The 27,088-nt window shown below is 53.0% G+C and overlaps 7 protein-coding genes and 1 non-coding gene across 8 annotated transcripts; 3 read left to right on the plus strand and 5 right to left on the minus strand.

Annotated features, from left to right (window-relative positions):
* Positions 1-842: 842 nt before the first annotated feature.
* UHO2_01778 (uncharacterized protein) lies at positions 843-2,164 on the plus strand (the record flags this gene model as incomplete). The annotated part of the gene is made up of 2 exons (XM_041559215.1): positions 843-1,863; positions 1,953-2,164. 2 exons carry the CDS (start codon positions 843-845, stop codon positions 2,162-2,164), a joined length of 1,233 nt encoding a protein of 410 aa, XP_041415149.1.
* A 1,329-nt stretch (positions 2,165-3,493) lies between these two features.
* UHO2_01779 (uncharacterized protein) lies at positions 3,494-6,301 on the minus strand (the record flags this gene model as incomplete). Its single annotated transcript, XM_041559216.1, has 1 exon — positions 3,494-6,301. The coding sequence occupies one exon, from the start codon at positions 6,299-6,301 to the stop codon at positions 3,494-3,496; it is 2,808 nt and encodes a 935-aa protein (XP_041415150.1).
* A 1,624-nt stretch (positions 6,302-7,925) lies between these two features.
* UHO2_01780 (uncharacterized protein) lies at positions 7,926-10,208 on the minus strand (the record flags this gene model as incomplete). Its single annotated transcript, XM_041559217.1, has 1 exon — positions 7,926-10,208. The coding sequence occupies one exon, from the start codon at positions 10,206-10,208 to the stop codon at positions 7,926-7,928; it is 2,283 nt and encodes a 760-aa protein (XP_041415151.1).
* Positions 10,209-10,715: 507 nt separating this feature from the next.
* UHO2_01781 (uncharacterized protein) lies at positions 10,716-11,230 on the plus strand (the record flags this gene model as incomplete). Its single annotated transcript, XM_041559218.1, has 2 exons — positions 10,716-11,071; positions 11,167-11,230. The coding sequence occupies 2 exons, from the start codon at positions 10,716-10,718 to the stop codon at positions 11,228-11,230; spliced, it is 420 nt and encodes a 139-aa protein (XP_041415152.1).
* Positions 11,231-11,355: 125 nt separating this feature from the next.
* UHO2_01782 (ATPase SEC18 family protein) lies at positions 11,356-14,007 on the minus strand (the record flags this gene model as incomplete). Its single annotated transcript, XM_041559219.1, has 1 exon — positions 11,356-14,007. The coding sequence occupies one exon, from the start codon at positions 14,005-14,007 to the stop codon at positions 11,356-11,358; it is 2,652 nt and encodes an 883-aa protein (XP_041415153.1).
* Positions 14,008-14,326: 319 nt separating this feature from the next.
* tRNA-Asn(GTT) lies at positions 14,327-14,400 on the plus strand. The gene has a single exon. It is a non-coding gene; the product is annotated as a tRNA-Asn (tRNA).
* A 528-nt stretch (positions 14,401-14,928) lies between these two features.
* UHO2_01783 (TMA19 family protein) lies at positions 14,929-15,396 on the minus strand (the record flags this gene model as incomplete). The annotated part of the gene is made up of 1 exon (XM_041559220.1): positions 14,929-15,396. One exon carries the CDS (start codon positions 15,394-15,396, stop codon positions 14,929-14,931), a length of 468 nt encoding a protein of 155 aa, XP_041415154.1.
* Positions 15,397-16,981: 1,585 nt separating this feature from the next.
* UHO2_01784 (uncharacterized protein) lies at positions 16,982-26,120 on the minus strand (the record flags this gene model as incomplete). The annotated part of the gene is made up of 2 exons (XM_041559221.1): positions 16,982-25,468; positions 25,563-26,120. 2 exons carry the CDS (start codon positions 26,118-26,120, stop codon positions 16,982-16,984), a joined length of 9,045 nt encoding a protein of 3,014 aa, XP_041415155.1.
* Between the last annotated feature and the right edge of the window lie 968 nt (positions 26,121-27,088).

Raw genomic sequence — 27,088 nt, forward strand, 5'->3', positions numbered from 1 at the left:
CTTCCACGGACCAAGCTCACCACCCACATCCCAAAGGGTACTATTGGCGTAAAGCTTGGCTACGGGCCGCCCAGATCCCACCCAGAACAAAAAGAGCAGTTCCCAGAATCACCCACCAACTCACCGCTCTCCCAACTCAAAGCTTCAAAACGGCTCTCGTGCTCCCCAACCATTCCTCCTCAAACGAAGCAAAAGCAGGAATAGGAGCGCATCCGAAAAAACATCACTACCTTATACTCGACGACTGCATCCCTCTCCTCCACCCCGAGCCAGACGACAACTGGACCTCGAAGCTCGATTTCAGCCAGAAGAGCCTCTCCCACTAATAACAAAGAAGAAGGCCCTCAAACGCAAGCCGATCCCCATCTTTCTCCTTTTAGAGGCGCAAGTAGAAAAGCAGAGGAGTTTGTCTGTTCCAGACATCTCCACTCCCAAGCTTTACAGTGGGCAAGATTGTAATTTTTGAAGGGGAAATTTGTTAGGGTTGTACATACCCTGTTGCGAAGTTCCAGATTAGTGGTAGTCCCACCAACTTTAAGCCGAACAAAGGTTGTGGGTTGCCACCGAAGCACCAGCAATGAGGGTTGAGGAGAACAACAAGGTCCATTTCTGATTCTCAATCCCACTTGGACAGCAGGAAGGTTAAGCTTTCAGAGTCCAACTCTCTGAAGGAGATCATCGATAGCAGCTCCAGCAATAGTAGCGGGGGTGATAAGGAAGACGCTAACAGGGGTTGGGTAAGAAGTGGAAGCGCACCCTCAATCCACACCTCTCCAGTCCTCCCATCTGAATCGAAGCAAGATCAGGTATTGAGGAGAGTCACAAAACCAGCAACAGGAAAAATGCGTTCCTCATTCCTCTCCAACCCGAAACAACTTCTCACTGAGGTAGAGACAGTGGAAGTCCTTCTTGCTCCAACTCCACCCTCTCAACCCTCTTTCACCTCACAGCCACCTCCATCACACCATCGCCACAACCAGCAGCGTCGAGAACGAGACATGACCTCCTCCCTCCACCTTTCCACCTCGGCCAACTTTAGAGGATGGGACAGCCTCAGTTCCACCACCTCCCCTTGCTCTCGAAGCAACTCCGAAACCAGTCTAGCTTCATTACTATTGTTGCAGCAGCAGATTCAACAGCGGAATCATATTCGTCAGTTTGCTCCGCCCATTTCTGATCCGCATCTTCCGCTTGACTTTTCGACGAAACGAATGTCCAGAGATAGGGTGAGGGTGAGGGAGCCTTCGGAACAAGAAAAGCGAGCTGTGGAGGAAAAGGATGGGAGAAGGAAAGAAGCGAGGGTGAAGGCAGAAGCGCTGGATGAAGGGTTCGTTCAGAGGTATGGTGCGATGCGAATTAAAGGTCAACTTTTCTCCAACTTTAACGTTAAGGCTGCAGAAGAAGAAGGAGGGGAAGGGGGGAGTAGGAGAGGGTTAAGGCATATGTTTTCGAATCCAATACTAGGCGGGGAGGAGGGAGTGGTGGTGAATGGTGGAAGATTAAGAGAACGTCGTGCTAAACCACCTATTCGTATTGCTCTTTCAACCTCAACCTCTGGAGGGGTAAAGAAGAAGCCCAGCAGTAGAAATTTCCTCTCTCCAACAACAATACATTCTCCTCCTCCGTGTCCTCCTCCAGCAACTCCGTTACCTGATCTTCCGGCTCCATCGAAATCTGCTTCCCTGGCAAGCGCCCATGCTGTGGCGAAGAGAGGTTTGGTTTCAAAACGAAGCTTCATCCGATCGAGTTCTACGCCTGTTTCTCCTCTCGCTCCCCCTTCTAGCCAGAAACATGTTCAAGGGCATGGTTTGAGCCAGAGTCGAGGTCAGAATCCACTTTCTCCTCAACGAGCAAGAGAAAGTGGTGAGAAATGTATTGTTTCCCCAACGATAACAGCAGAGCTCTACGACAGCAGCCTGCTCACCCCCTGTTGACGGGCTTACCATCGCTAGTATTCGACAGACAGCCGAACACACCTCAGTCAGCTGCGGTTGTTACGCCGGTCAAGCCAAGTGTTGCGGGACCGGCGGAAAAGTTCGAGATTCTGTTCGCTTTTTTGTCGTCTAAATCTCACAGCGGTAATGACAGAGGGGACAAGGGAAATGGAGGCAGTCCGGTGTCGGCGAAGACGGCGCGGGGGATGAAAAAGGGGAGACAGTGGTGATTTCGCCGAATGGTGCTGCGGTGGGAGTTGTCTATGTTGGAGCGATGATGGACTTCGAAGGTAGGGCACAGTTGTATTTTGTGTATTGACGTTGAACAGTATGTACAAATTGATGGATGATGAAACGGGGACGAACTAACTAACTTGAGTGTTTTCATACATCTTGGCTTGAGTATGATTCAGTGACATGTTGATGCGGAAGAGGAGTCTGAATTGTGATGAGGCAGTGCAGGAGAGCTCCACAATGACAGAGTCCAGTCTCTTATCTTCTCCTTGACCCTCTCCTTCTACTGCCCTCATGTCTCACTGATACGATCATTGGAGGGGCCGAGATGTGTGGCTTGCCTCGATCGTCAGGTAGGCCAAAAGGACTTGGCCATCCTGATGAAGACATCAGTCATTTCGTCAGGGACATCGATCATAAAAGCCACCCTTAAGGAAATGCAGGTTTCCAAAAACGCGATAAAGTCATACGGCCGATAAGAGACGGAACCTAACAGTAAGCATATGAAACATGACGTGGCACCTATCTTCTCTATCTCGGGTATTGGATACCCGGATAGCCGATGCCAATGCCGATTGCGATGATCGGGCCTCACGCAAGCCGATAAGCCGCACAGGCCTCGACAACATGCTACGGATCCGAGTGAGGAAAGGCGGCAAAGGTGTGAGATCGAACTAGTGCTCACAAACTTTCACTGTTGTGGAGTGAACAAAAAACCGCGTTTTCACAATATCGCCTCCTGAGATGCGTTTTTTTACCTTGGCGCAGCTTATGTAAGCTTTTGCGTTATTTTGAAAAACGCGCTCTTCGAAAAACCCAGGTTTTTAAAAACGCAAAAAGTTTGATACCCCCTTATGTGTTGAAAAGTGAAGACGATTTGAGTCCCGATACTGGTGATCGGGGAGAGTCTGAGTACGATGTCACTGCTGTTATAGACAGAAACAAATATACTCAATTGACTAAGTGAACATGGCGAGAGCCTAGCGCTCCCAGCTTGATATATATACAAAAAGTGTGGCACATGCCAAACGTGGGAGTCTCTATAGTTAATGACCCAGCCTGTCAACGAGCGGGACTTGGTTGTACCCGATCCTGTTAAGGATCGGTCGTCCCCGAACTCCGATCTCGTCGTCTTTGCGTCACCTCTTAGCGTCGTCATTGGATCGTGTATTTCAGCATTATGGTCTTGTTATCTGATTTTCCTCACACGATCACATTCTGTCGTAGTCACAAGTCTCATAGCATCTTATCGCGATTTCATCGCATTCTCGAGAACTGTGGCTATTCGCATGCGAACTATTTACAGAAGAGTGTCTGGTTGTGTTTCAATTTGAGGACAGAGGAGGTGTGATGGGCGCTGAGCCGGTAGCTGGACGAAGCCGCCATTGCGGAACTGCAACCGGCTTCCCAGCGTCACGGTAGTCACGCGAGATTTCGGGAGTACCTGTTTGTTCCAACGGCCGCTGCCCGACGAGCTGTCGCCCACGATGCGCAGGCAAAGGAGAAGGAAGTGTGACAGAGGCGTGGCCATTACTTCCCATCTCCCCTTCGCCTCCGACAGTGAAGCGAGAAGCTTTGAGCACAAGTGAAGTGTCTGAGCCTGCACGAGGTCGCTTGAGTGGTCTTAGCAGCGGCGACATTGATCCTCCGTGGCCTCGATCAGCGACACCCTGTGGAGGAGTGCGAGAGATGGTGTGCTGCGAGGCTATGATCGGAGGATGTGCTCGAGCTCTTTCCATCGAACGTGGATCGACTAAAGACGCGCGGCTCTCGTCAGGAGGATACCGCCGACGTCGTGTGTCGCTTGTGCCTGCATTCGGTGACTCCAAATCTCGATATCTCTGAGACTCTGCATTCTTCGGGAGTCTGTACTCATGCTGAGACGGCGGACCAGCTGCAGGCTTATCTATGGCTGGCACTTCTCGCTCAGTCGACCTTCTGGCTTGGTCGACAGCTGGCGGATGTGTCTGTTGAATGCGACGGTCGACCAGAATGCGATCTGATTCTTGACGGTGAGACATTCTTGGATCCCTGATTGACACTTCTGGGAGCTGCCGACGGTCGAGGGATGGAGTTGTTCGATAGTCATCCTGAGCGACGTACTCTTGACGACGGTTGAATGATGCGTCGAACTGGGCCGAGCGCGCAGGCTCAGAGCGTGGAGAAGGAAGTTGAGGTCTCAAAGCGTACCTCGGATCGATCTGCGAAGAGTGAGCGCGCTCAGCAGCGATTCCTTCCTGACGATATCTGAAGGATCTCTCTGAGGCTGCACTTCGTTCCTGAGAAGGTATCGAGGGTGCAACGAAACCATGCTGGTAATCCCGTCGCATTCCTTCATTCAAGACAGCCTCGCGAACTTCGTATCGTTCCTTTCGCTGCGGCTCTTGCCCTTTGGACGCTAATTGGAAGCGGTCAGCATCGTGCTCTGCCCTTGAGTGTCTCTCCTGACCTCTGGGACGAGCTTGCTGCTGGTCTAGTAGGTCTTGAGGCGAGGTGCGATGAGGCATACCTGACATGAGCTTGTCCTGTCGATGCTCGGCATATGAATCTGAAGGTCTCTGGACATCATTCCATGATCGTTGCGCCCCGGTTGCTCTCGAATCAAGCTGTGGAGTACCGGAAACTGTGTTCTTCGAAGATACGGGAGCAGAAAGCGGTGGTTGCATGGAGTAGGTTTGACTTGCAGCAGTAGCGCTTGTTTGGCGACGCGTGACTGAAGCTTGAGGCTGAACTTCATGCTGATAGGAAGAAAAGTCTCTCTGTTGAGGTTTCACCGATGCAGTCGACCGACGCATCAGTTGACCGTTTGACATCCTTACGTAGTCTTGTTCGTATCGCAATGCTGCGCTTTCACCACGATTGGCAACCTGCATGTGGTCTCGGGAGTGCGTCGGAAGATACGGGCGGTCGTGAACCCTCTGAGCATCGACGAGAACGGCATGAGTGTTAGACGAAAGCCCCTGACGGGAAGCAGCTTGGACTTCTGAAGCTTCGTTAGCCGGGATGTATGTTCTCGAGCGACTTGGTGTTGCTACCTCTCCTAAAGGAGCTGCAGCATTTGGCATCGCTGGAGATGACATGCTTCTGTCTGAAGGAAGCTTTGCGCAGGAGTAGTCGAAAGTTGTCTCCCGGCTTCGATGGAGCGGCAGTCTTGGAGATATGTCGTGAGAATGAGCTGATTGATGTGTGATACCGTCTTGCCTTTCGATGAAGCGAGAGGATGGCGGCGAAGATCTCTGTCGTTGTCGGTCGCCAACGTGAGCTCGTGGCGAGGGAGGCGGTTGCATTCGAGGCCTTGCTACAGGAAGCATTTGAGGGTGGGTAGGATGATGTTGTCTGACGATCAGAGATCCGTCGTCTTGAGCTGTGTGTCTGACGTCCACTCGAGGGTGATGACGCTGAAGCTTCTGCTGCTGATGCTGCTGCATGAGATGTGAGCCCTGACTAGGGATGGGCTGAGTTGGCAAGGGACGCTCATTCTCATAGTAAGAATGAATTCGGTTGTTCGCTGGCATCAGGCGAGTTTGGTCAGATTGATGGACCGACGGACGCTCTTCACGCGGACGATATTCCTTTGAGACTCTGGCCATAGGGTGCGAAGTGGGTCGATCTACCAGGGTTTCTTTGTTTTGGCGTGACGTGTCGATAGCGGTCATCGTTGAGTGGACAGCTTGTCTAATTTCCATGTCACTTTTCGCCCTCATGTTGAAAGACTCATCTCGGGCGGAGGGTCCCAAGTCTCTTGACGGAAGAGGACAGAAAATAGAGTCAGCGTTAGGAGGTGCTTTAGCGCTTCGAGAAGGTATTGGGTATCTAGCCGTGACGGGATCGCTGCGGCCGTGATGGAGTGGAGCTTGGAGAATCTGGTGATTCTGTGAGTTTGAATAGCGCGGATCGATGTGAGGAGTATGCTTCGACTCGACAGTATCCTTGGAAGAGTGACGAGCTGAGCCCGGCTGAGCAGCATGGGTAGCACGAAGGTCTTCTCCACGTCGGATTAATTTGGATGGCAACGAAGGATCCTCATGCGTGTCACTCTTGCTGAAGCACAGCAGGTCCTTGAAAGAAGGCAGCAGCGTGCCACGACCATTCGCATGGCTTCCCAACGCACTTCGAGCCCCTGGGTCCGACATAATGATCGAGAGGAACTGATTAAAACTAGAGATGAGAGTACTAGGAAGGTGCAGAAGGAAAGAGAGCGAAAGACCAGCTGTGAGCCACGAACAGTCAACAAATCGAAGGACAGAGTGCTCTAGATGGTGGAAGGGTGTCACTCCGGATAGGATGACTCTGCCAGTCAACCTGGTTGGCCCGTTGCAAGGCTAAGCCTTCGTTCGTGACTCCAGCTGAGTCCCACTTTTTGAAGCGTTGACACAATCAGTATAGTTTTACCGGACGCCGACTGGCGACAAGCTTGATTTATGTGCGTGTACGTGATTGAGTGTGCGTCAAGATATGAACTAATTCGGTTTCGGAACCCGAAAGTAGAACAAAGTTTTGACTTAGACGCATTGGCCTGGGCAACAGGAGCAGCAACTTCATCTGAACGTTGTCTTGATGCCTCAATTCATTTTGCGTGGCAGTGGGAGAAGGGACGGAAAGGGAAGAGAGGCAACCCACCAAATCACTAAACAGCGAGTTTTGACGTGATTGGAGGAACCGGAGTGGGTGGCTTGATGAAGAAGCAGAGGCAAGTGTAAGGTGGGGGTGTGCAAAAAAGCGAAGGAAGACAACCGCCGCTTAGCCCACCTTCTTATCCGCGCCATGACAAAGCACAATGATTACCATCACAATGGACGCCCAAGTGGCATAGCCGTGACTGGGCAGTCGCCCATTGTGATCTGACCGAAAGCTGCTCAGGAGCCTAGGCCCATCGCGCTCATTCCGTCTTGAAACGCAACAAAGCTGACATGCTCTTTTCCACGATTTCTCATCAGCCGCTCTTTCTTCATCACTGAAGAGCTCGGCAACTCTTTGCGAGCGATTTCGGCAAGGACGATCTCCGATGAAGACCTTGTGTAAAGTCGAGGGCGCTGCATGTTAATGTGAAGCTTTCGCAAGCCTAACCTTCCCATCGCAAAAGTTGACGGCGTGGCGCCAAACGGTGGGAACGTCAACTTCGAGGGACTCGGTGTTTGACGGTAATAAAGCCATCAAGGTTGAACAACGCTTTCAGCTTTCTTCTCGGTGAAATGCCATGTGAGGAAAGGTTGATGGAGTGGATGTTGAGGGACCACCATCTTCACCCTTTTGGCGAACAATGGAAAGCACATGGATGCGATTCGGTACCGTCGGGCAGGCTTTGAGTGGGCTTTCGACCTTGCTTACTCGTTGTTCATACACTTCATATACTATCGCTGCGCATCGAGCCGTCGCCACGCGCGCCGCGAGAAACGAGGTCCCTCATTGTATGCCGCATAAAACCCACGATCATTTCCGCGCTTACACACGCGCAACGGGAACGCCCCACTTCTTGATGTTGCAACATGACAAGGTAAGAGCCGACCCGAAGATAGAGTCAAAGTCGAGTTTCGGTTCGAGTTTGAGCTTGATCAAAAACATGCTCAAGACACAAATCCTTGATACAGATTGACAAAGTATGAGATATGAGTTTAACAGGACCTTTCACAGTCAAAGGACCTTAACTCTGGCAAGATCGCGGATCAAACGCTGTTTTTTTTATCGTGTTGTGTATTGCAGCCGCATATGACGAAAGTGGATGCATTTATACATGAAGCCAAAGCCAAAGCTTGTCTCTCAAAGCTTAGCCGCCGGTGGCTGCGCAGGAATGCAAGTGGGCGAGTTGAAGAGGATGACGTTGACTGTAATGTCGTCCCTATACCTTCGGCTCTCCGGGGCTGGAATCGCAAGCAGACCTGCTACACGCTGCTGATTGGCACCACCAAGGGCATTGCGGATGAGATGGGTCGAAAGGTTGTCGTCCTGGAACTGGAATGTTCTGAGTGGCTCAGGTCCTTTTGACAAGGGGTGCTGCTTAGACACAGCCAGCTCTCTCTGCTCGCCTGAAGAAGCAGCTCGCACCGGTGACGAGACTGTCTGACCGTCAGTCGTAGCTCCTCCTCGTGCCGGAGTGCCAGAGGGACAAGATACATGAGCGGAGGATGTTGAAGGCAAAGAGTGAAGCTTGTCGATCGGCTGGAAAGTGTGTTTCTGCAGCTCTGATGAACGAATGGTGCCCTTGATACCAGCTAGATGACCAGCGACCAGGCTGACTGCCTCTTCGTTGCTCATCATATCCCAAAGACCATCGGTGGCCATAATGATGAAGCGGAGCTCCCGGTTGGGTCTTGCGCTCGTCTCGCCGACTCGACGCCATTCGACCTCGGGTGTTGCGGTGACGTAAGGAGGCGTTTCCAAGCCTCGAGGTGGGCCACGCGTCGAGGCCCGACCGCCGGGAAGGAAAGCATCATACAGGCGTCCCTGAAGTTCACGATCCCACTTGTATCTTGCATCTCCGAAGGCGCGTGTGGGCTCAAGTCCACCAAGCACACGACCGCGCTGGATGACATTCTCCGACTCGGAAGCCGGGTGCTCGGAGCGCATCCTTCGCACCTCATCTGGATTGCGACCAGTCTGATCAACTGAAAGGGCTTCTACCTCCCACTTACCCGTGTCTTCATCCCAGTAACCAGCTACAGCTCGCGAGTCACCTGTGCAGGCAACATAGACGTCCTGTCGTGCCGAGTCAATGTAAGTGAGTAATGCACAGCTACCAGACAAAGCAGGGAGGATGCTCTCGTAGGCACTCTTCTGAGTGGCAGTGAAGGTGGCATTGGTGGAGCTGGGGAAGATGCTGTGAGCAAGCGAGCTCAGGCTTGGCGTGTTGCCTGCGCCTCCCTCAGGTGCGACCGAGCTGGAAGAAGTGGAAGCAAGACTAAGCTCATACTCCTTGAGCAGCTCGACAGGTGTGTTGACGATCTCCTTGTCAAGGCCGCGGAAAGCTTTGGCGATGGCTCTCTTGACGATGTCGGGATCTCCGTCCAGGCCAGTACTCGAACCAACAGTAGCATTGACACCTGGCCCACCACCTACAATGGCACGCCAAAGCTTGCTGGGCATAGCGCTCTTGGCTTTTGCAATTTCTCCATACTCGCCAGCTTCTCTGAAGACCTTGTCAAGCTCAAGGGCGACGAACGCGATCAGCTTCTGACTAAGCAACGTACTGGTGTGGAAACCAGCATGACCGTCCATGACAGCGAAGAAGCAGAGATCGCCATTAGCGCTACCGGCAGCTGTGTTAGGCGTTGGCGAGATAGGATCAGTAGCGGAAGAAGTGGGTCGACTGTCGACGATAGCTCGGTCTCGCTCGACAATCACTTCTGCGCGCTTGTCCTCAATAGGATCGTTACTCGCGACGGAGTTGGTGTCATAGCGAGCGACAAGACAAGCTCCTTTGGGTCGATCAACGCGGGTACTGCGCTGGTTCTCTGTTAGCCGCCGATCGACCTCTGCGTTGGTGAGCGTGTTGACCACTTTGTTGGTCGGGCCGCCAGCCTGAGCTTGGCGGGTTGGGATAGAGAAGGAGGTTCTTTGCTCTGCCGTGATCGAGAAAGGGGCAGAGTTGGCGGCGAGAGCAGCTGCGGCAGCCTTGTTAGCTTGATGACGAGGTCGAATATTGGACCAGTAATACCAAGAGCCTACAGCTGCAGCAGAACCAGCGACGCCTACGAGGAGCCACTCTTTACGAGACTGTTTGCGGTATGCGGCAGTGGGCCCTGACGGTGGAGGCGGAGGAGGCTTCCACTGAGACGAGCCGGACGATGAAGAAGCAGACGATGTGGATCCAGTAGATGGTCCAGTCGTCGGACGAGACGACGTTGGAGAGCGAACGGGTGCCGACGCGGTCGAGAAGGCCGAGGATTGCAATTGATCCGGACGAGCCGCTCGTCTATGAGAGTGCTGATGCGCTAGCACTGAACATGTTGTTGCTGTCGTTGCGGATGTGGCAACAGTAGAGGACTGCCAACAGCGAGAGACGCTCAAAGCGCTCTTCGGGAACAAGCGATGAGCTCCGACCATGGACGTATGCGCCCAAGTGGAGCGTTATTTGCCAGCTCCTTCGATCAGGAGTTCCAGTTTTTCGGAAGGCCACCAAAAGTGTGAGAATGTTCGCACCAGGCTTTCAGGACTTGAGTCAGCCTGGCCGAGAGCGATCCGATATGTTCTGTGCTGGATGGTAGCGCAAGGCAAGGCGATTGAAGGCGATTGATGCGCCGATGGAGTCAAAGTTGCAGTATGACGTGCAAAGCTGAGAAGCAGAGCTGCCACGCTGCGCTAAAAATGTCCTTCATTAATTCAATCTTCGATCCGAAGATGTGGTCCGTCCGTCCGTCTCCTTCCGCCAAATTGCAGCGGCCAAAAAAAGAAGGGAAAAAAACAATTGTTACGAGGAAACAACTAACATGCGCGGAAATTTTGTTCGCAGTGGAGGTCACCGCAGGGTCCACAAGAAGCTCAACTCCAGCCCGACTTCGAGCAACACATGATGCCTTGCCTCTTGTCCATCAGCTCAATCTCCAGCTCACCATGCATGCAGTCGCACCAAGGGAAGTGGCAGTAGCCATACCGGTCCAAGTCATACCATCTACCGCCTCCGCCCAAGCAGCTACAATAGACAATCTGCGAATCTACCTGGTCTCGTCACGCAAGCATGCCGGAAAGTTCGTCCTTCCAAAAGGTGGTGTAGAGCCAGGCGAGACATCTCAACAAGCAGCCGTACGTGAGCTCTGGGAGGAAGCTGGTCTGGTCGTAGAAGCGCGGCCCTCAAGCTCGGGCTCAATATCACGCGCGACCCCTGCACTGCTGGCAGAAGACGATCCAAAACCGCACAAGAAGAGCCCCGCTTCCGACGCCAAGCAGCCGGGTTTTGTTCCACGCGCTCGGTACACAGGTCACGAAGTCCTGATAGCGGAAGACGGAATCAAAGACAACTGGCCAGAATCACAGGAACGCCAACGACAAGCTTTCTCTATCTCAGAAGCCGAAAAGCAGCTGGAATGGAGAAAAGACGTTCACAATATCTTCAAGAAATGGGCCGCTAACATCCCCGCTCGAGAAACATACACACACACACACACACACACACACACACACCATAGAAAATCATAGAAAAGAAACGAACAATTGCATTGCTGCAAACCACTGTTGATTGCGCAGAGAGACGTGTCTAGTTGAGCTCAACATCAATATCAACATCGATCGCCGTATTCTGAACACTCGACAAACTCGAAGCCAATCTATCCGCCGGATCGTTATCCAACCTAGCCATCTCTATCTCGGACAACAACATCTTAATCCCAATATTCAACTTGCCCTCCTCGCCCAACCCTGCTTGAGCCAAGAGCTGCAAACATCTCTGTGCGTCGTTTTCATCCTCGAACAACTGCATCTGTCTGACCACATGATCGACACTCCTTAGCGAGGTGATGCTAGGAACGCGGATTTCAGCAATGAACGCATTCAACATCTCCATCTCATGCAGCATTCTCCTGTTCGACGTCGTAGCCAACACCAACAATCGCTTGTCTTTGGGTGGACGTTTACCCAACAACACCGCAAGGGCTTGGAGGACAGAGTTGGAGAATCGAGGACCGATACGAACCCATTCGACAATCTTCTCGATGTTGTCAATGACGATGATCGAAAGTGGAGATTTGTAAGCGTCGTTAAAGACTTTGTTGAGGTAATTGATTCTTTGTGCGTCGCCCATGCCGATCATGCTTTCGGGCGAGATAAGTTTGATGAACGGATAGTCGGAGGCGATAGCTATGGTGGCTGCGAGAGCGGTCTTGCCTGAACCTGGAGGACCGTGTAGGAGAACGGTGACGAGCGGGGTGCGCGTCGAAGTGCGCACTTGCTCGACACGAAGATGACCATCGCGAAGAATGACATCAATGTGAGGAGCGAAATGCATAATACCGTTTTGAACCACCTGCGAAAGCTCTTCTTCAGCAACACCGAAAGCGGGCTTGACTTCCTCGAGCGCATTCAAGAAGTCCTGGTGCGAAACCTTCATGTCCTCCACATCGTTCGAAATACCAGCCATCGTTCCAACCTTGACGTGACGGTTGAAGGCGAACGAAGTGGCCGACTTGATCAGACCGGCGATTTCGGCACCCGAGAAGTTCTTGGTGAGAGCAGCAAGCTCGTTGATGTTGACATCGCTATCCATGACACCATTGCTCTTCATCTTGTTGGTGTGAATGTTGAGAATCTGTCGACGACCAAACTCGTCCGGCAAGCTGACCTCAACATGCACCTCGAGACGACCAGGACGCAACAGCGCCTCATCAATCATGTCGAGCCTGTTGGTCATACCAATCACGAGAATATTGTTGAGCTGCTCGACACCATCGAGCTTCGCAAGCAAAGTGTTGACCACATTGTCGCCAGCCGAAGTAGCACCAGCACCACCCGAACCACGCTGCCTAACCATCGCATCGAGCTCATCCAAAATAATAATGTGTAACTGCGACTCGTCACCCTTGGCCTTCTGCTCCGCCTCCGCGTCAGCGAAAAGCTTGCGAACATTCTCTTCACTTCCACCGACATATTTGTTGAACACTTCGGGACCGTTGACGATTTTCGGCTCACGCGCATTGAGCATCTTTCCGATTTGACGAGCTAGCAACGTCTTACCCGTACCAGGAGGACCGTAGAGTACCATACCTTTGACGTGCTGAATACCGAGCTTTTCCACCAACGCAGGAGGGAAGATACGTGAAGCGAAAGCACGACGAAAAATGTTGGCGAATTCTTTGTCAAGACCACCGACGCCCATATCTTCGAACTTGAAGTTGGGCTGCAAGATCGCATTGGGAGGAGGACGGTTGCCGGAAGCCTTGAGTTTGACACCGCCATCCTGAGCAGCGGAGAAGTTGACTTGGGTCTGAGCGATCAAAATACCTCGATCGGAACGACTTGGGCGAGAACCACCGTGATTGTCAGTCGGTGCATTCCTTCCACGTTCTTGGATCTCATGCAGTTCGACCACCTCAACGCCCGTGATGGTAGCCACCATCAACATGCCCTTGAATTCAAGGACGAGTCTCTGGCCAACCGTAAAGATGTGGTTCTCGAATGCGCGTGTGAAAGTCTTGGCCATTTCCTCGGTGTCATAAGCTTGAGGTGCGGTTTCACCCTTGCGGAAATAAGCCACCTCGATATCGATGCTGCCGAGGTAAACGCTGTTGCCAAAGGCGAATGGATCATAGCTCTCGGCCTGCACCACCTGACCCTGAACAGAAAGACCTGCCCACTTGCGTTGCAGTAGAGCTGTACCGAGGGTACCGGGCTCGATTTGTCCTGTGGTATCGGCCTTGGCAGTGAAGACGTACATGCCATCGACAAGCACGTATTGTGTCGAGCCCCATTCTTGGCCATTGACGATGATGCAGTTGGAATGAGTGAGCTGGTCGGGACACTTGACGATGAGATGACCACCACTGGGTGCACGCTGAGAGCTGGCCTTCTCTGAGCTATAACCAGCTCCACCTGCACCACCGGCAAAGCCTGCGCCTCCACTGCGGAAGCCTGCGCCAGAGGGTGCACGACCTGCTCCGCTACCTGAAAAACCAGCTCCTCCTCCTCCACCACCACCACCACCGAAGCCAGCACCACCGGTGAATCCTGCTCCTCCTCCACCGTAACCTGCAGCAGCCGGCCGCCCACCCGATGCGGTCGAAGAATTGTATGGGTTGCGTCCATCTCGGTACGGATCCGAACCTCCGTCACCATATGGATTATTGCCTCCTGCGCCACCACTGATCCTGCCATAGCCAGCACCACCGGATCCGCCGCCTCTGAGGAAGCCAGCCATTGTTTGTTGTTTTACCGGAGTTGATGTCTGAAGGTGTGGCTTCGATGGCTCGTGCTCTACCGTTAGCAAGCCTAGGATTCTGCTAGTGTGTGCGTGTAGAGATGAGTGTGGCGAGTGATAGGTGGATACGGATATTCCAGCAAGAAGGTGTTGGAAGAAGCAAGAGAAAGGTGGTATGTGAAGCTTCACACACACACACACACACAAGCACTTTTCACGAGCCAGCGCACATCAACGTGGCCTGTGCTGCACAGCCTTTCGTCACAATCAAATATGTCAACTATTAATAATGCATACTGGACCATTCAGCGACATCAAGGGCTCCTTAGCTCAGTTGGTTAGAGCGTAGCACTGTTAATGCTGAGGTCGGCGGTTCGAGCCCGCCAGGGGTCGTCTTAATTTTTTGCGCCTTCTTTTTCCCTTCCTTTTTTTTTCCTCTGCCAAACCCTTTTTTTTATTTTTTTTTATTTTTTTTATTTTTTATATAGATGAACAGGTTTGTTTGATAGCATTCGTGCCGATCCTGTTAGAAAGAGTTGATCTTTTTACGTTGTATGCCCGTGCTAAGATCTTCGTTTCGTCTCGTTCGAAGTCAACTGTGATGCAGATGCAATCCGACAATGTGCAGGATGGGTCGATCATCTGCAAGCAACAACAGGAATGGAATGAGGTTGTTACAGCGAATGGCTGATTCTTTCACGGTCGCTGTCCTTTACAGCTTGCCAGAAGCGCCTTCACCTTCGTCTTCACATCTCACATAAGCATCATCCAAGCACAGCCTGCGTGTGAGATAGTAACAAATCCCGATCAAATTGAGAAAGCATCAATCAAGACGAGATAGATAGGTAAATTTTGGTGGTACAAAGCAACTACAACTTCCACTCAGCCTTCTGAGCATCCATTGCCGTAGATCGGCTTGCTTTAGATCTTAGTCTCGCGCAAACCATCCTTCCAAAAGACAAGGTAAGGAGTAACTCCGTCCTCCCTGTAGTTCAACATAGCGACCATTCCCTCAGGGTCCATGCTTTCACCGGTATAGAACTCCCAATCATTGAAGTTACCGACGATCTTCTTAGCGAAAGCAGCAGCACCCTTTTCGAACGCGGGAACACGGTCAGGGTTGGTCTCGGCAAGCTTGGCCTTAACCGCCTTCATGTAACCTTTGAGGTAACCAAGGTAAGACTTCTTGTCGAACTGGGTCGACTGGAGACGGAAGGAGTGGACAATGTTGATCACTTGTTCGGCACCGTTTTCGAGCGCTTCGGCGGTTTCTTCGGCGGAAGGGTTGGCTCCGATATCGACATCACCGTCCGAGACGACAATTTTGGCGGCATCGACTTCGTATACGATGTCATCGACGAGCTTCATCTCGTAACCGTCCGAGCACATCTCGTCGTTGGAAATGACGTCAGTGTAGAGCTGTCATAGGGAAAGAATAAGGGGGATGATTGCAAAGCAAGTCAGTATAAAGTTGGGAGAAGGAAGGAGGAACGCTAGGATAGCACACGCCCGCGATTGCAGGGTTCCGGTCAAGAGGAGAGACGGCGGGGAGGACTCCTTGGAGATACAGTTTTGCAAAAGGCCTCTCAGCATGCAGAACATGCTGTTTGACGCCATTGTAAGCTAACTGACGAGTTCGAATTCGTCGTCACTGGGACTGTAGCTGCACAGCTCAATCTGATGCGGCGTGCCGCGTGGAAGCGCAGAGTGGAGAACCATTCGCGCAGAACAGTTACTGGCTGCAGAACCTTTCAAGCCCTGTTTGCGATCTGCGTGATCTGCTGTTGAGCCTTAGCCATCCACCGTCCAAGATTTTGCCTCCCGCAAACGAGCCTAGTTAGAAAAAGGCAGCTAATTGTTCACTTGTGACTGAGCAATGCGGGCCCCGTTCAGAGCATTGAGCAGCAGAACTGGATCCGCGAAAAGTTGTTTGTCGACCTTCTGCTGACTCGCTGAGTTTTCGACTGCAATCCGTTCTCGAATATCTTTCGCGGCAAGAGAAATGGGGTCTTGTGTCGCCTTGATCCTGCGATCGTGGGCTGTCGCTATCAACTTGAGTGTGGAAATCTTACCTTCATGATGGGCGAATGTGTATAGGGGTATTGATACCGATAAGGTAATGGTTTTCCAGAAGGAAGAGTTGCTGACTTGGTCGCGAACAAGACTCTCCTTCGACCCATAGGCTAGCCAGAATGCTGCTGGCCAACCCTATCATAATTCGAACCCTTCTCGCCACGCCCAGGCACCTTCTCTGAAATTCAAAAAGAAAAAAAAAAAAAAAAAAAAAAAAAAAAAAGAAAAAAAAAGAGTGTTTCTGGAAGAAAACGAAAAAAGAAAAAAGAAAAAAGAAAAAAGAAAAAAGAAAAAAAAAAAAAAAGAAGAAAAAGGGACAAAACACACAACACGCCCACACGCAGACGCGCTTGATTCAAGTCTTCATTTCACATACGAGGGTTTGAATTCAAGGGATTAGAAGGACTTGAACTGAAATTGCAATCGCTAGGCCCTTGACCTGGAACCCCCATCTTGCCTTTGAGCCTCAAAAGCTCTCGTTTTGTGCAGAGCGAGAGGCGAAAAGCCGAATGCGTTCAGGGAGGTTCAGCCAAGGAACCCCTTCTCAACCCGATGAAGCAAATCGTCGGAGGTTCAAGTAAAAACGCATGACTGCTTACAATCTGTCTGCTTGACCCCTTAGCACCGCACGTGTTTGCCTTCTGAACAGCCTGTCAGAAGCAGCGTGCTAACACTTCCTGGCCCCCCCCCCCCCCCCCTTGTGCTAGCCTTCTACACGAGCTTGAACATCACTCTGCTGCTATACTTCAAGGCGGGTGGCATCTTCAGAGTGAATCTCTCCGATACGATACAAGAGGAGTACTGTACTGATTAACAATGACCAACAAGTCGTCCAAGAATACATAGTACAATGAGACGGGGAATCGCTTCACCAAACCAGAGCTTTTCATCACCGGTAATTCTAGGTAGTCCCAACATCCGTCAAGCCAAGTACCAACTGAATGCTCAACTTGCAAAGCACATGTCTCCTTCCTTCCATCAGTGGCACGAAAGCACCACAACCCAACAAACTTCCGTACCCTGACTCGGCCAAGTACGCTGTCGGTCCGCCTCTTTTAGCTGTCTCACGAGCTTGAGCTGCAAACAACGGTTGGCTGACGGCTGTTTGAGCGATCCCATGTACAGCGTCGAGGATGGCCCCGTTGGAGCAGTTGAGGAATATATCCTTCATGCTGGGTGCAAGGCTGTCGTAGAGGATGCTGACGATAGCGGGTACTTCTCGGGCTGCTTCGTTGAGGAATCCGTACAGCATGAGTCGCTCGGCGTCGGATTCGGCATGTTGTAGCAAAGAGGTGACCAATGTGACGAGAAGGAGGGCAATGCGGTTGTTGAGTTCATCGAGATACTCTTGCAGACCCTTGTACCCAGACCGGCGTGATTTCACGGCTCCTTCGCACAAGCTTGGCTCTACGCCTGCTAATGATAGCAGATGGCCAAACGCTTCTGGTCGTGTGGCGGTGGGGAGCAGACCAACAAAGAACCCGAGCTGCTTCTCCGAGATGCGACCATCCCGTGATCGTCGCTCGCCCTGCGCATCCACGCCACAGTGGTGTAGCATAGCTTGCATCAGCTTGATCGTCACTTCCTTTGTCGAAGGATGACGCAGACCTTTCACCAGGAGTGCGGCCATACCGAAAGAGAAGTTGATATCGAAGTCTACTCCCGTCTCGTCATCCAACTTGCACGCTAGCTCGCGGAACTCAAATCGAGCATCGATCAGGTATGTGATCAAATCACTCCCTTCGCTCGCTGCAATGTCTCGCTCCCAAATAGTCTGCACTGTTGAATGCATCAACTCTACACCCGCCTTGAACAGTGGGACGTGTCCGCATTGCACCATCGCTATCCCTAGCCAGAACATCTGAGGCAGGTATCGAGATCGAGTCGGCAGAATCTTGACCACCTTGCTGAGACATGTGACGATGCTGATCATGGGCATGTCTGAGCTGCTGCTTGCCCATTCTGAGATCGAACCTCGCAACGATACAAGGATCTGGTACAGGAGATCGTCGTCGATCTCGCCCTGCGCCAGACAACCGAGCAGGACGAATGCACGCGACTGAATGATTGGGTTGTACTGGAAAGCAGTGCTGGTCACCAGACTCGCCAATCGCGCACGCCAGCTGTTGGCCGCATCGACGTTGGGTGCTGCGACGTCCGCCACCTCGTACATCAGCGTCGCCAGTCGTTCAATGAGGGCATTATCGGGCGTATCCCGCACGATATCCTGCGACGTCGCAAAAGCAGCATTGGCAATGCTGCCTTGTGTTGCTACAGGCAGACCAAACAGCTTGAGCGACTCGGGCTCAGCGAGCTGCTCCAGCAACACTCGCAGCTTGGCCACTTCATCGGCGCTACGTGGCGTCGCCTCCTCTGGCTTCCTTGCCTCTCGAGGATCCTCCGTGCAAAGCGAGTGGACGAGGTTGATAGCACTGCCGTACATCGCATGACGCGTTGCATCGACGCCGTTGCCGGCAAGTAGCAAGATGACATGCAACAGCTCGGGAAGGTACAATAGCGCTTCCACCCGATTGGTGAATGACAGCACCATGTTCATTCGCACCAACGTCGCGATCTCCTTCCAGGAAGCATTCAGATGCAACTGAGATACGACCGGATTCTGAGCCGTCTTTGCAATCACCTTGCGCAGCCTCGACAACAGCTTACCTCGCAAATTGATCGATGCAAACGACACCATCGTATCTAGCACCGCCTCAAACCGCTCCGTGTGCAGACCCGAATCCATTGCTGCCTCCGCAAATACATCCAAGAACGTCGGTATCAAGTCATCAAGTCGGCTCAACTGCGACCAAACGCAGCGCTGCATGATGGCATACATGTCCGGCTGCTTGGTGGTGATGCTGATGAGTTGATTCAGGATCTCCTTGATTCGACGGTGATACTCGCCCTGCTGCTCCCTCGAAGTGTGTACGAACATGACCAGATTCGAAAGCCATGGAGACAGGTAGTGCAAACATACCGTCTTCTGACTCGGTGCTGCGCGCTCGAAGCCGTCAAAGAAGGAGAGCAAGAACTCGAGGGTGACGCCGGGCGCAGCTACTGCAAAGTCTTTGCTAAGATCCGTGACGAAGGCCATCGTATTTGCAGGCAGCGCAAGTCCACGCGAGCTGAGCAGTCGCTTCTGGGCGCTGCTTGCACCAAAATTGAATGAGGTGCTCAGCGCGCACAGCAGATTATAAGCACTCAGCCTCAACGACGAGTCGTTGCTGGTGATGTTGAGCATGGCCATGTTCAGCAACGTGCCAGGCACGTCGTTGGGACGAAGGACGCGGTCGACGGCGTTGGCCCGGAACTTGGACACGCGAGCTTTTGCCTGCCTTAGTGCCTGTACGACATCGGACCGCTCGCGGCTGTTGAAGACAAAGTTGATCGACCCGTTGCGGCACGAGAGAAAGAAAGTGTTGTCGTCGCCGCGGATCGAGATGGAGCGTACGTCATCAATGTCTGAGAGGTGAAAGATGTCGTTGAGCTGGACAGGAACGTTGGGCAACCATTCCTGCTGCTTGAGACCCGTAATCTGCAGATACTCGCCACCGATGCTGAACGTGACTGGCGTCAAAGTGCGGTAGTACCAGACCATAGTGATCTGATCAAAGCGCACCTCGGCTGACGAGCCCAAGATAGACATGGTCGTCTGGTCCAATGCGAGATTGCGCGGCTCGATCCACATCTCGATCTCCGGGAGTGTCGAACAGCTGACGACATTCTGCAAAGAGATCATCTTGTCAGCAATCTCATGCTTCAGTGTCGAGTCGCCGTAAGTTGTGTTGTTCCAGAACTGCAGCTCCACTCTAGCCGTAGTATTCGGGTTGAGGAAGAAGACGTTGACCACGTTGGCCAGGATCGATGCCGGAATCAGCGAGCTGAAGTACAGCAGCCACTGGCTCGGCGTGACACTGGACGGCTGACATGCAGTGATGTCGAAAACAACATCAAACTGACGGTACGCGAAGCTCTCAAGTGTCTGCAAGATGTAGAGGATGAGACCTTCAAAGTCGATCGTGTCGGCCTTCTGGTTGTGCATGGCGTAGTATAGGACCGGTCGACCGCGGCGAGAAGTAGGACCTTCGTAGAAGATCGACCTGTAGCTCTCCTCGTCAATGTTGCGTCCAGCATGACGACGAAGGAAGTCCTGGAAGTTGCCAGCGCCAAAGATTGGCTCAGGCAGATCGTCGCCCTTAGGCTCTCCTGCAGCGGCAAGAGCATCACACAAGTCATCATAGACATACTTTGCGGCTCCTGCCTGTCGATTGTTCGACTCGTCGCCGTAGATGAAACCCCTGTCAGCAGCACCTGATGTTTTCGAAGTACGGTCTGCCAGACTCTTACCGAGCTTTTCGACATTCTCGAAGAGGAATCTGTGCAGCATCCTCTGGTCACGATCGTCGACGCCGTAAACGTTGGGATGGATGCCAAAACCGAGTGGTTGGTCTGCCGCATAGAGGCGGTCAGGATCGGTGCGTGCGTCAGAAACTTGGTCCAGGAACGCCGTTACCTTCCAGACATTGCTCTTAAGGAAGTCATTGAGACCGGTCATGAAGGGCTCCTTGTGACTCGAGAAGAGGTTGTTACTCGCAAGCGTGATGAGGATCTTACTGATCAACACCAAGCCTCGGCGAAGATCCTTGCTAGGTCCAGTGAGATTGATGTCGATCATGTGCGGCGACACGACAGCTGGACTGATGAAGCGCAGGAACATCAGACCACCTACACCCTGGTAGCGGGAGGCGGGGAAGCGAGCATCAAGAACGTTGCGAATGTGACGGCAAAGTTCGCGCAGAACTGCGGGAACACGATGAGCTGACGAGCAAATGGCGTCGATGAAAGCTTGGGCGATCTCCTCGAGCGCATTCTGGTTCTTGAGTGCGCTTCCGCCAGGCTCGACTCTCGATGGGTCCATCTCGACCGAGAAACCAGCAGGTTTGCGTGCAAACTCGGTGATAAGCGGAGCCATGATCGAGCGCAAGTAGTCGTAGCCGTGCGCGCGTGCGAACGTCGAGAGTAGCGTGGTACAGAAGGAATTGCTGCGGAAGACCATCTCTTCTGTAGCTGTTCGCTGAATCTCTTCTTCGACAGCCGCTTTGAGGAAGCGAATGAGGCCACCCTTGGCATCAAACATGCTGAGCAGTAACACGCTCATCGGCTCCACATCACGTCCAGGGCAGACTTGACAGATCGAGAGCGCTAGCTGCAGGTCTTCCTGGCAAACCAAGTCGACCAGACGATTCGACTTGCGAGCTCCACCGATGCGCTCCAACTCGTCAAAGGCAGTGCCCTGATTGAGCACGTTGGTCGTGATCTGCATGAAGGCGGTGCGGATGCGTGGGTCCTCATGGTAGGCTAATGGCAGCGAGTTGTGCAGACCGCTGTCGATATTGGAAGCCAGAAGATTTGAAAGCGCCAGAATGGCCGACTCTCGCAAAGGAGCATAGTCTCGACCAGAGTCCACCTTGATGCTCTTAGCGCCCGCCAGCAACTTTGCGTCATTGAGAGCTCGGGAACGTGCAGCAGCAGCTGTCTCGGAATGGCGAGTGCGATTGAGGATCTTGATGAAGTAGCCAAAGTACACGGCAAAATGCCTCGTCTTGGCACCTTCCACTTTGTCATCGAGTAGCAAAGCATCATCGGCGAGCAGCAAAGGGAGCTTATCCAGCAAAATCGAGATGCACTTGAGGCAAGCAACGTCGAGATCACGGTGAAGACGGTCGGGCGCATCAACAGTGTTCGAATGGAAGCCATCCTCTGAACCATCCGATGTCCAGGTTGTCAGGGCTTGGAACAGGCGATTACGGACTCGCAGCTCGTTCGAGAAGCAGAAAGCCGCCTTTTTGCGCATCATTGCCTCGCACAATTGACACATGGCCGTTTTGATGCGCAACGCCTGCTCGTCACGTCCAAGCGAATTGACATACTCGACAGACAGCACCATCAACGATCCGATGTCAACCTTGGACGTCGCCGGCGACGGCTTCGTTTCGTTTAGACGCTGAAGCACCATCGTTGCGACGCCGATGCTCTGCTCAACGAAGACTGTGTACATATCACTTGTCTTGGGATAGCCTGTCTCTTTGTCGAAAAAGTCACTGAGCACGGCATGAATCTGACGGAAGAGAATGCCGATCAGACGTGGACCGAGATCGACACCGAGAGTCTCTTTGGCTTTCTCTCTGACCCAGAGCGAGTCCGAGACGAGCAAGTCGACCATCTCCTGAACGAAGCGTTCAATCAAAGCAGCAGGCTTTTCATCGAGGTCGGAGAACTGCGGCAAGATTTCGGCGATGCTGGGCTCGATGTCCGAAGTGATGGCATCAGAGGCCGAGAAGCATGCGCCGCCGAAGGCACACAAGAAGCCTGCATAGTTATGCCACTGAGCTGCTTTATCTTGCGCCGTCAAGGTGTCTTCAGCGATAGGACGTGCCACGAGTTGCGTCAGATTTGCCCAGCGTGAATACGCTTCTTTCCAAGCGAGCCAACTGGCCGCCGACGGTGCTTCAATGTCTCGCAAGAGTGCTCGGATGCGCTTCTGTTGTGCAATACGGCCGGTATGCAAGAAACTGGGGTCGGCCAGGTCGGTGTAGAGCTTCAACCACTCATTCGAGAGCGGATCGTAGTAGTCGCTAATGGCTATCGTGAGCTGGGCGTGTCCGTGTCCCACCTGCATGGCCCGCGAGCAGACTTCGGTGTTACTCGAACACATCATCAGCAGTGTCACGAGCTGAACCCAGACGTACTCAAGCCTGCGTGCATGTTCTGGCGGATAGTAAGGCGCTGCGACTGTGCTGCTCCAATCTCGTTCTTGGCTGATGAAGAAGCCTCGCCGCTGCTGAGAGCGTCGCAAGAGTTCAAGGTAGTGACGCTGCATCTCGGACGACTCGGCCAACAGGAGCTGCTCGGTGATGATGGTGAAGAAGAAGGGCAAAGACGAGAGTCCCACATGACGCTGATGCTCGCAGAACTCGGCCAGCTTTGGATCCAGCAAGCCCGAGTGGTAGATGCGAGCAAGCAATGCGGCGCAGATCTCGCGGAAGGACGCAAACTCCGGAGGCGTGGCAAAGAGCGAGCAGAGGGATGTGGTGAAAGCGAGCAAGCTGTCGGTAGATACTGAGTTGCGCAGGACTTTCTCACGATCGATGATGGTACCGCCTCCCGAGATGGATGCGAAGTCCTTAGGTCGGTCTAAGTCGACGCCATGCGCAAGCGCAGCAACGTCAAGCGTGTAAAGCTGAATGATGGACTGGAGCAAGTCCAAGCGGCCAAGCTCGTCGATACTGGCAGCAGCAGCTGCTGCGGAGCCCGAAAGCGAGACGTTGCGAAATTGACTGGAGGAAGCTGCATGTGAAGCCGCACGCTTGCGAGCCATTTCACGATTGACAAAGCGAGGTAGACGATAGGTCGTCTCCCGGAAGAAGGCACGAAGCGGACGCGAGATGTGAGGATACAGCAGACTGACATCCGGCGCCCACGGAAGTCGATGCCTCTCGCTGGCCAGCAGCACGCATGCTTTGACGAGGGCGATCTTGAAGTGAATCGGGCTTGAGTCCGACATGCAGATGGGCACCAGCTCGCGAATGGTGCGTTGCGGGTCCAGTCGGAACAACGAGGCAAAGAAGTCGATCATCAGCATCAACTCGATGGGCCTGTTGCTACCTGCGAGTGGACGTTGTGGGCGCGTGGGGTCGAAGAGACGCTCTTTGAGCTCGGCTTCGAGGTCGTGAACGATGAGTCTCAGACCATTCTCGGACCGTGGCACGGATGCTGCAGCCTTGAAGAGGTCGACGCAGCACAATGTTGCAGCATCGATGAGCGCATTGTTGCGAGGTAGCTTGCGGAGACCGTCGATGAAGGAGAGCTTCTTAGCGAGACTGCCGCTGGCCTTGCGGTTCTCTCCTACAGCAGCCTTGCCGACCAAGTCTGGGCACAAGATGAGGAGCGAGGTGAGCATGGGCCAGAAGGCAATCTTGCGCTTAGTGGTATCAGCAAGCGAGTAGACTTGGTCGAAGACTACGTCTGGGCTGCCTTCAAAACGTCGATTGGATGTCGCAAGGTTTGCGAATTCGGACGGATGATACTGTACCCATGACCAGATAGCGCGACGGAGCACCAAAGCGATCGCGTACTGCGCAGTGCGCTTGAGCTGCGGGAAGGATGTGCTGACTTCTTGGAGCATACCTGCAAGGCGGGCACGCTGAAAGTTGGAGCATTCGAGCAGACGCAACTCAGCAGTGCTGGGAGCTTCTTCGATGGTCGAGCTGAGATAGTAGAGACGGTTGCGGAGACGAGCACTGACGACGACCCAATTGCTCGAGCTGAGGTAGAAGACGACTTGGCTGGCGAGACGATAGATGCGGGTCTGGAGGTGGTTTGGAACGTCGAAGCCCTCTACATCTTGACTGAAAGCAGTGGTGGTCCAAGATGAGGAATTGAATCTAGCTGACGAGCTGACACCTGTCAAGTCTGGTTTGATCTCCTTTGCGTCTGGCTTTGCTGAAGCGAAGCCAGTGTTCGGCGAGGCCGACGCTGCCTTGGCCAAGTCGACGTGGTCAATGGTCGGCGGAGTGTCGAAGGGCGATCGTGTTGGAGGAAAGCAGGGGTAGAGGATGAAGAGACTGGTGGAAGCAGCAAGGCAGAGGGAGCTCGGCATGAAGGTCTCAGGGAACTTGTCACTGACACCTGGAACGCCTGTGTCTTCACGCGAATCGGCTTCTTCACGCCCAAGCTTCGAGCTAGAATGACCTAAAGTCCTTGAGCCGGATAAGTTGGCGGCGGTCTCGCGCAGGCTCAGGTCTCGCAATGATCGTTCTGAGGCGGCTGCTGTTCGTCCGGATAGACCTTGGGCGGCCGAGGAATCATTCTTGGAGGATGAGCGTGCCTCGACACCTTCATGTATGGAAGAAAAGTTGAAGTCTTCCCTCGCTACATTCTGCTTGATGAGCAGCGTCATGACGCTGAGAACGTGCTTGGCCTGGGTGTCATCCATGGCGGGTGGGTCCGTCCAGCCGGTCGCTGATGTCGATGAGGAAGTAGGAAATTCATCTTGGTTCGTGTTGCTCGAGTTTGAAGTGAAAGGAAGAGGGTCAAGTCCAGGGCGTGGGCTTCTGGCATGTCCAGATGCGATGCGCCATTGGTGGTTCAGACATGAAACGAGGATTTTGAGGATGAAGAGCTGCGAATGAAGCATGCCGATGCTAGCCTGTTGTTCAAGATGCTGTTGAGAGGCCTGCTTAACGAGAAGCTCGATTGCTCCGAGCAGTTCTCTGACGACAACGCCGAGCTGAAAGCAACTGAGGTTGATCAGATTGACGACGCAAGAACGGACGAGGTGGTCCTCCTCGACAAGTTGGAGCCTCCAGCCGGAGTTGCATGGTAGCTGGACACGTAAGACAAGAATAAGAAAGATTGGTAAGCATCAGTTGAGGCGCTTTGGCTAAGGGTCATTCTTATGAAAGAAAATTCGAACCTACCTTGTTGACGAGCCTCTGCACGATACTAGCAATCAAGATCTGACTAGAAGCGTTGGCCGCAACGGCATTCGTGGCGTGATTGGGCTGAGACGCAGGATCTAACGGGTCATTTGTGAGATTGGGGCTGCTGTGCATGATGTTGCTCGTCGAAAAGGTCGGTGTGAGAGCGCTATCAGTCGAGTCCTGACGGAAGCCTGATGAGCTGCCAATGGAGTGAGTCGCAGCATGATGGTGATAGTGGTGATGTTGCGGCTGCTGTTGTTGCTGTTGGTATTGCTGACCTGCAGCTTGGCGGGTAGATTGATATTGGTGGTAAGATGGGGAAGACGACTGCGACGGAGACGAAGCATATGACTCTCCGTTGATCAGTCCGAGCCCATGTCGACGGGTATCTGGCGTCTGTATCGATGTAGCAGTGGTGGCTGCTGCTGCTGCAGACGACGATGCGCCAGCGGCGGAAGCAGTAGAAGTGTGCCCGTCCATGCTGGCGTGTGTGCTGGCAGACCCGCTTCTGCCAGCGCCAAAGGAAGCTGGAATGGTGTTGAATGGATTAGCCATGAGTCGGATGCTCGAGTGGGGCACGGACGTTTGGCTGGTGTGTGCTGCTACCGATGAAAGATACGATGGCTGATGATAAGATCAAGGCTTCATCAGAATCGAAAGCTAATGGCGATGCTGGTAGAGTTGCTTCGGATGGGTTTTGCCGTTGCGCTTTGCAGATAGGTCCTTAGATGCTGTGGTAAGCGTTAAGATGACGAGAGAGCAGCACAAATCGGTCGAGCTGATGCGGGATGTTTGGGTGCGATTTGGCCTTAGGAGGAGAATTAGCAGCAGCAGCGTGGAATCGAGCGATCGGAAAAGCTAGCCCGACGAGTGTGATCCAGTAGGGTTGGGGGAGGCCCGAGCAGATGATTGGCAGTTGGCAGTTGTTCACTGTCTCTGTTTCTGCTGATGTCGATCTCAGCGTCTCCTCCTTCTCTTTGTGCGTTGAGTCCCGAAACGACGGATGGAACGGCTGCGAAGAGAGGGTGTGTGAGAGGGGACAAGAGGGAGAGGGGTGCCGAGCCTTGGAAAGGTAATGAGGTAGAAGGGATTCGAGGCAAGCGATTCAGAAGGTCCAAGAGACAGATAAGTTAGATATCTTCCTGAGAAATGACCATTCCTGAAGCGAAAGGAATACTTGTGACTGCTGATAGCAATAAACGGACCTATCGGTGCCGCTTAGCCTTTTGTCTAACAGCAGCAACAAAAGAGGCGTGAACGTTGAGTGTTGAGTGTTGAGTGTTGAGTGTTGAGCGTTGAGCGTTGAGCGTTGAGCATGTGCGTGTGCGTGCGCTTGTGGTTGCGCTTGTGGTTGCGCTTGTGCTTCTTCTCTTGTGTGTGTCTTGTTTGCAACCGCGCGTGCGTGTGTGCGTGTCTGTGTCGGTCTGCGAGAGACACGGTTGAATTTCCTCTCTCTTCCCAAAGAGACAAACAGGCGCGTACCACACTCACACGGCTTCAGGGTCTTGCTTAACTTGGAACTT

The sequence above is a fragment of the Ustilago hordei genome (assembly GCF_900519145.1).
Source record: "Ustilago hordei strain Uho2 genome assembly, contig: UHO2_contig_03, whole genome shotgun sequence".
NCBI classification, from domain to species: Eukaryota; Fungi; Basidiomycota; class Ustilaginomycetes; order Ustilaginales; family Ustilaginaceae; genus Ustilago; species Ustilago hordei.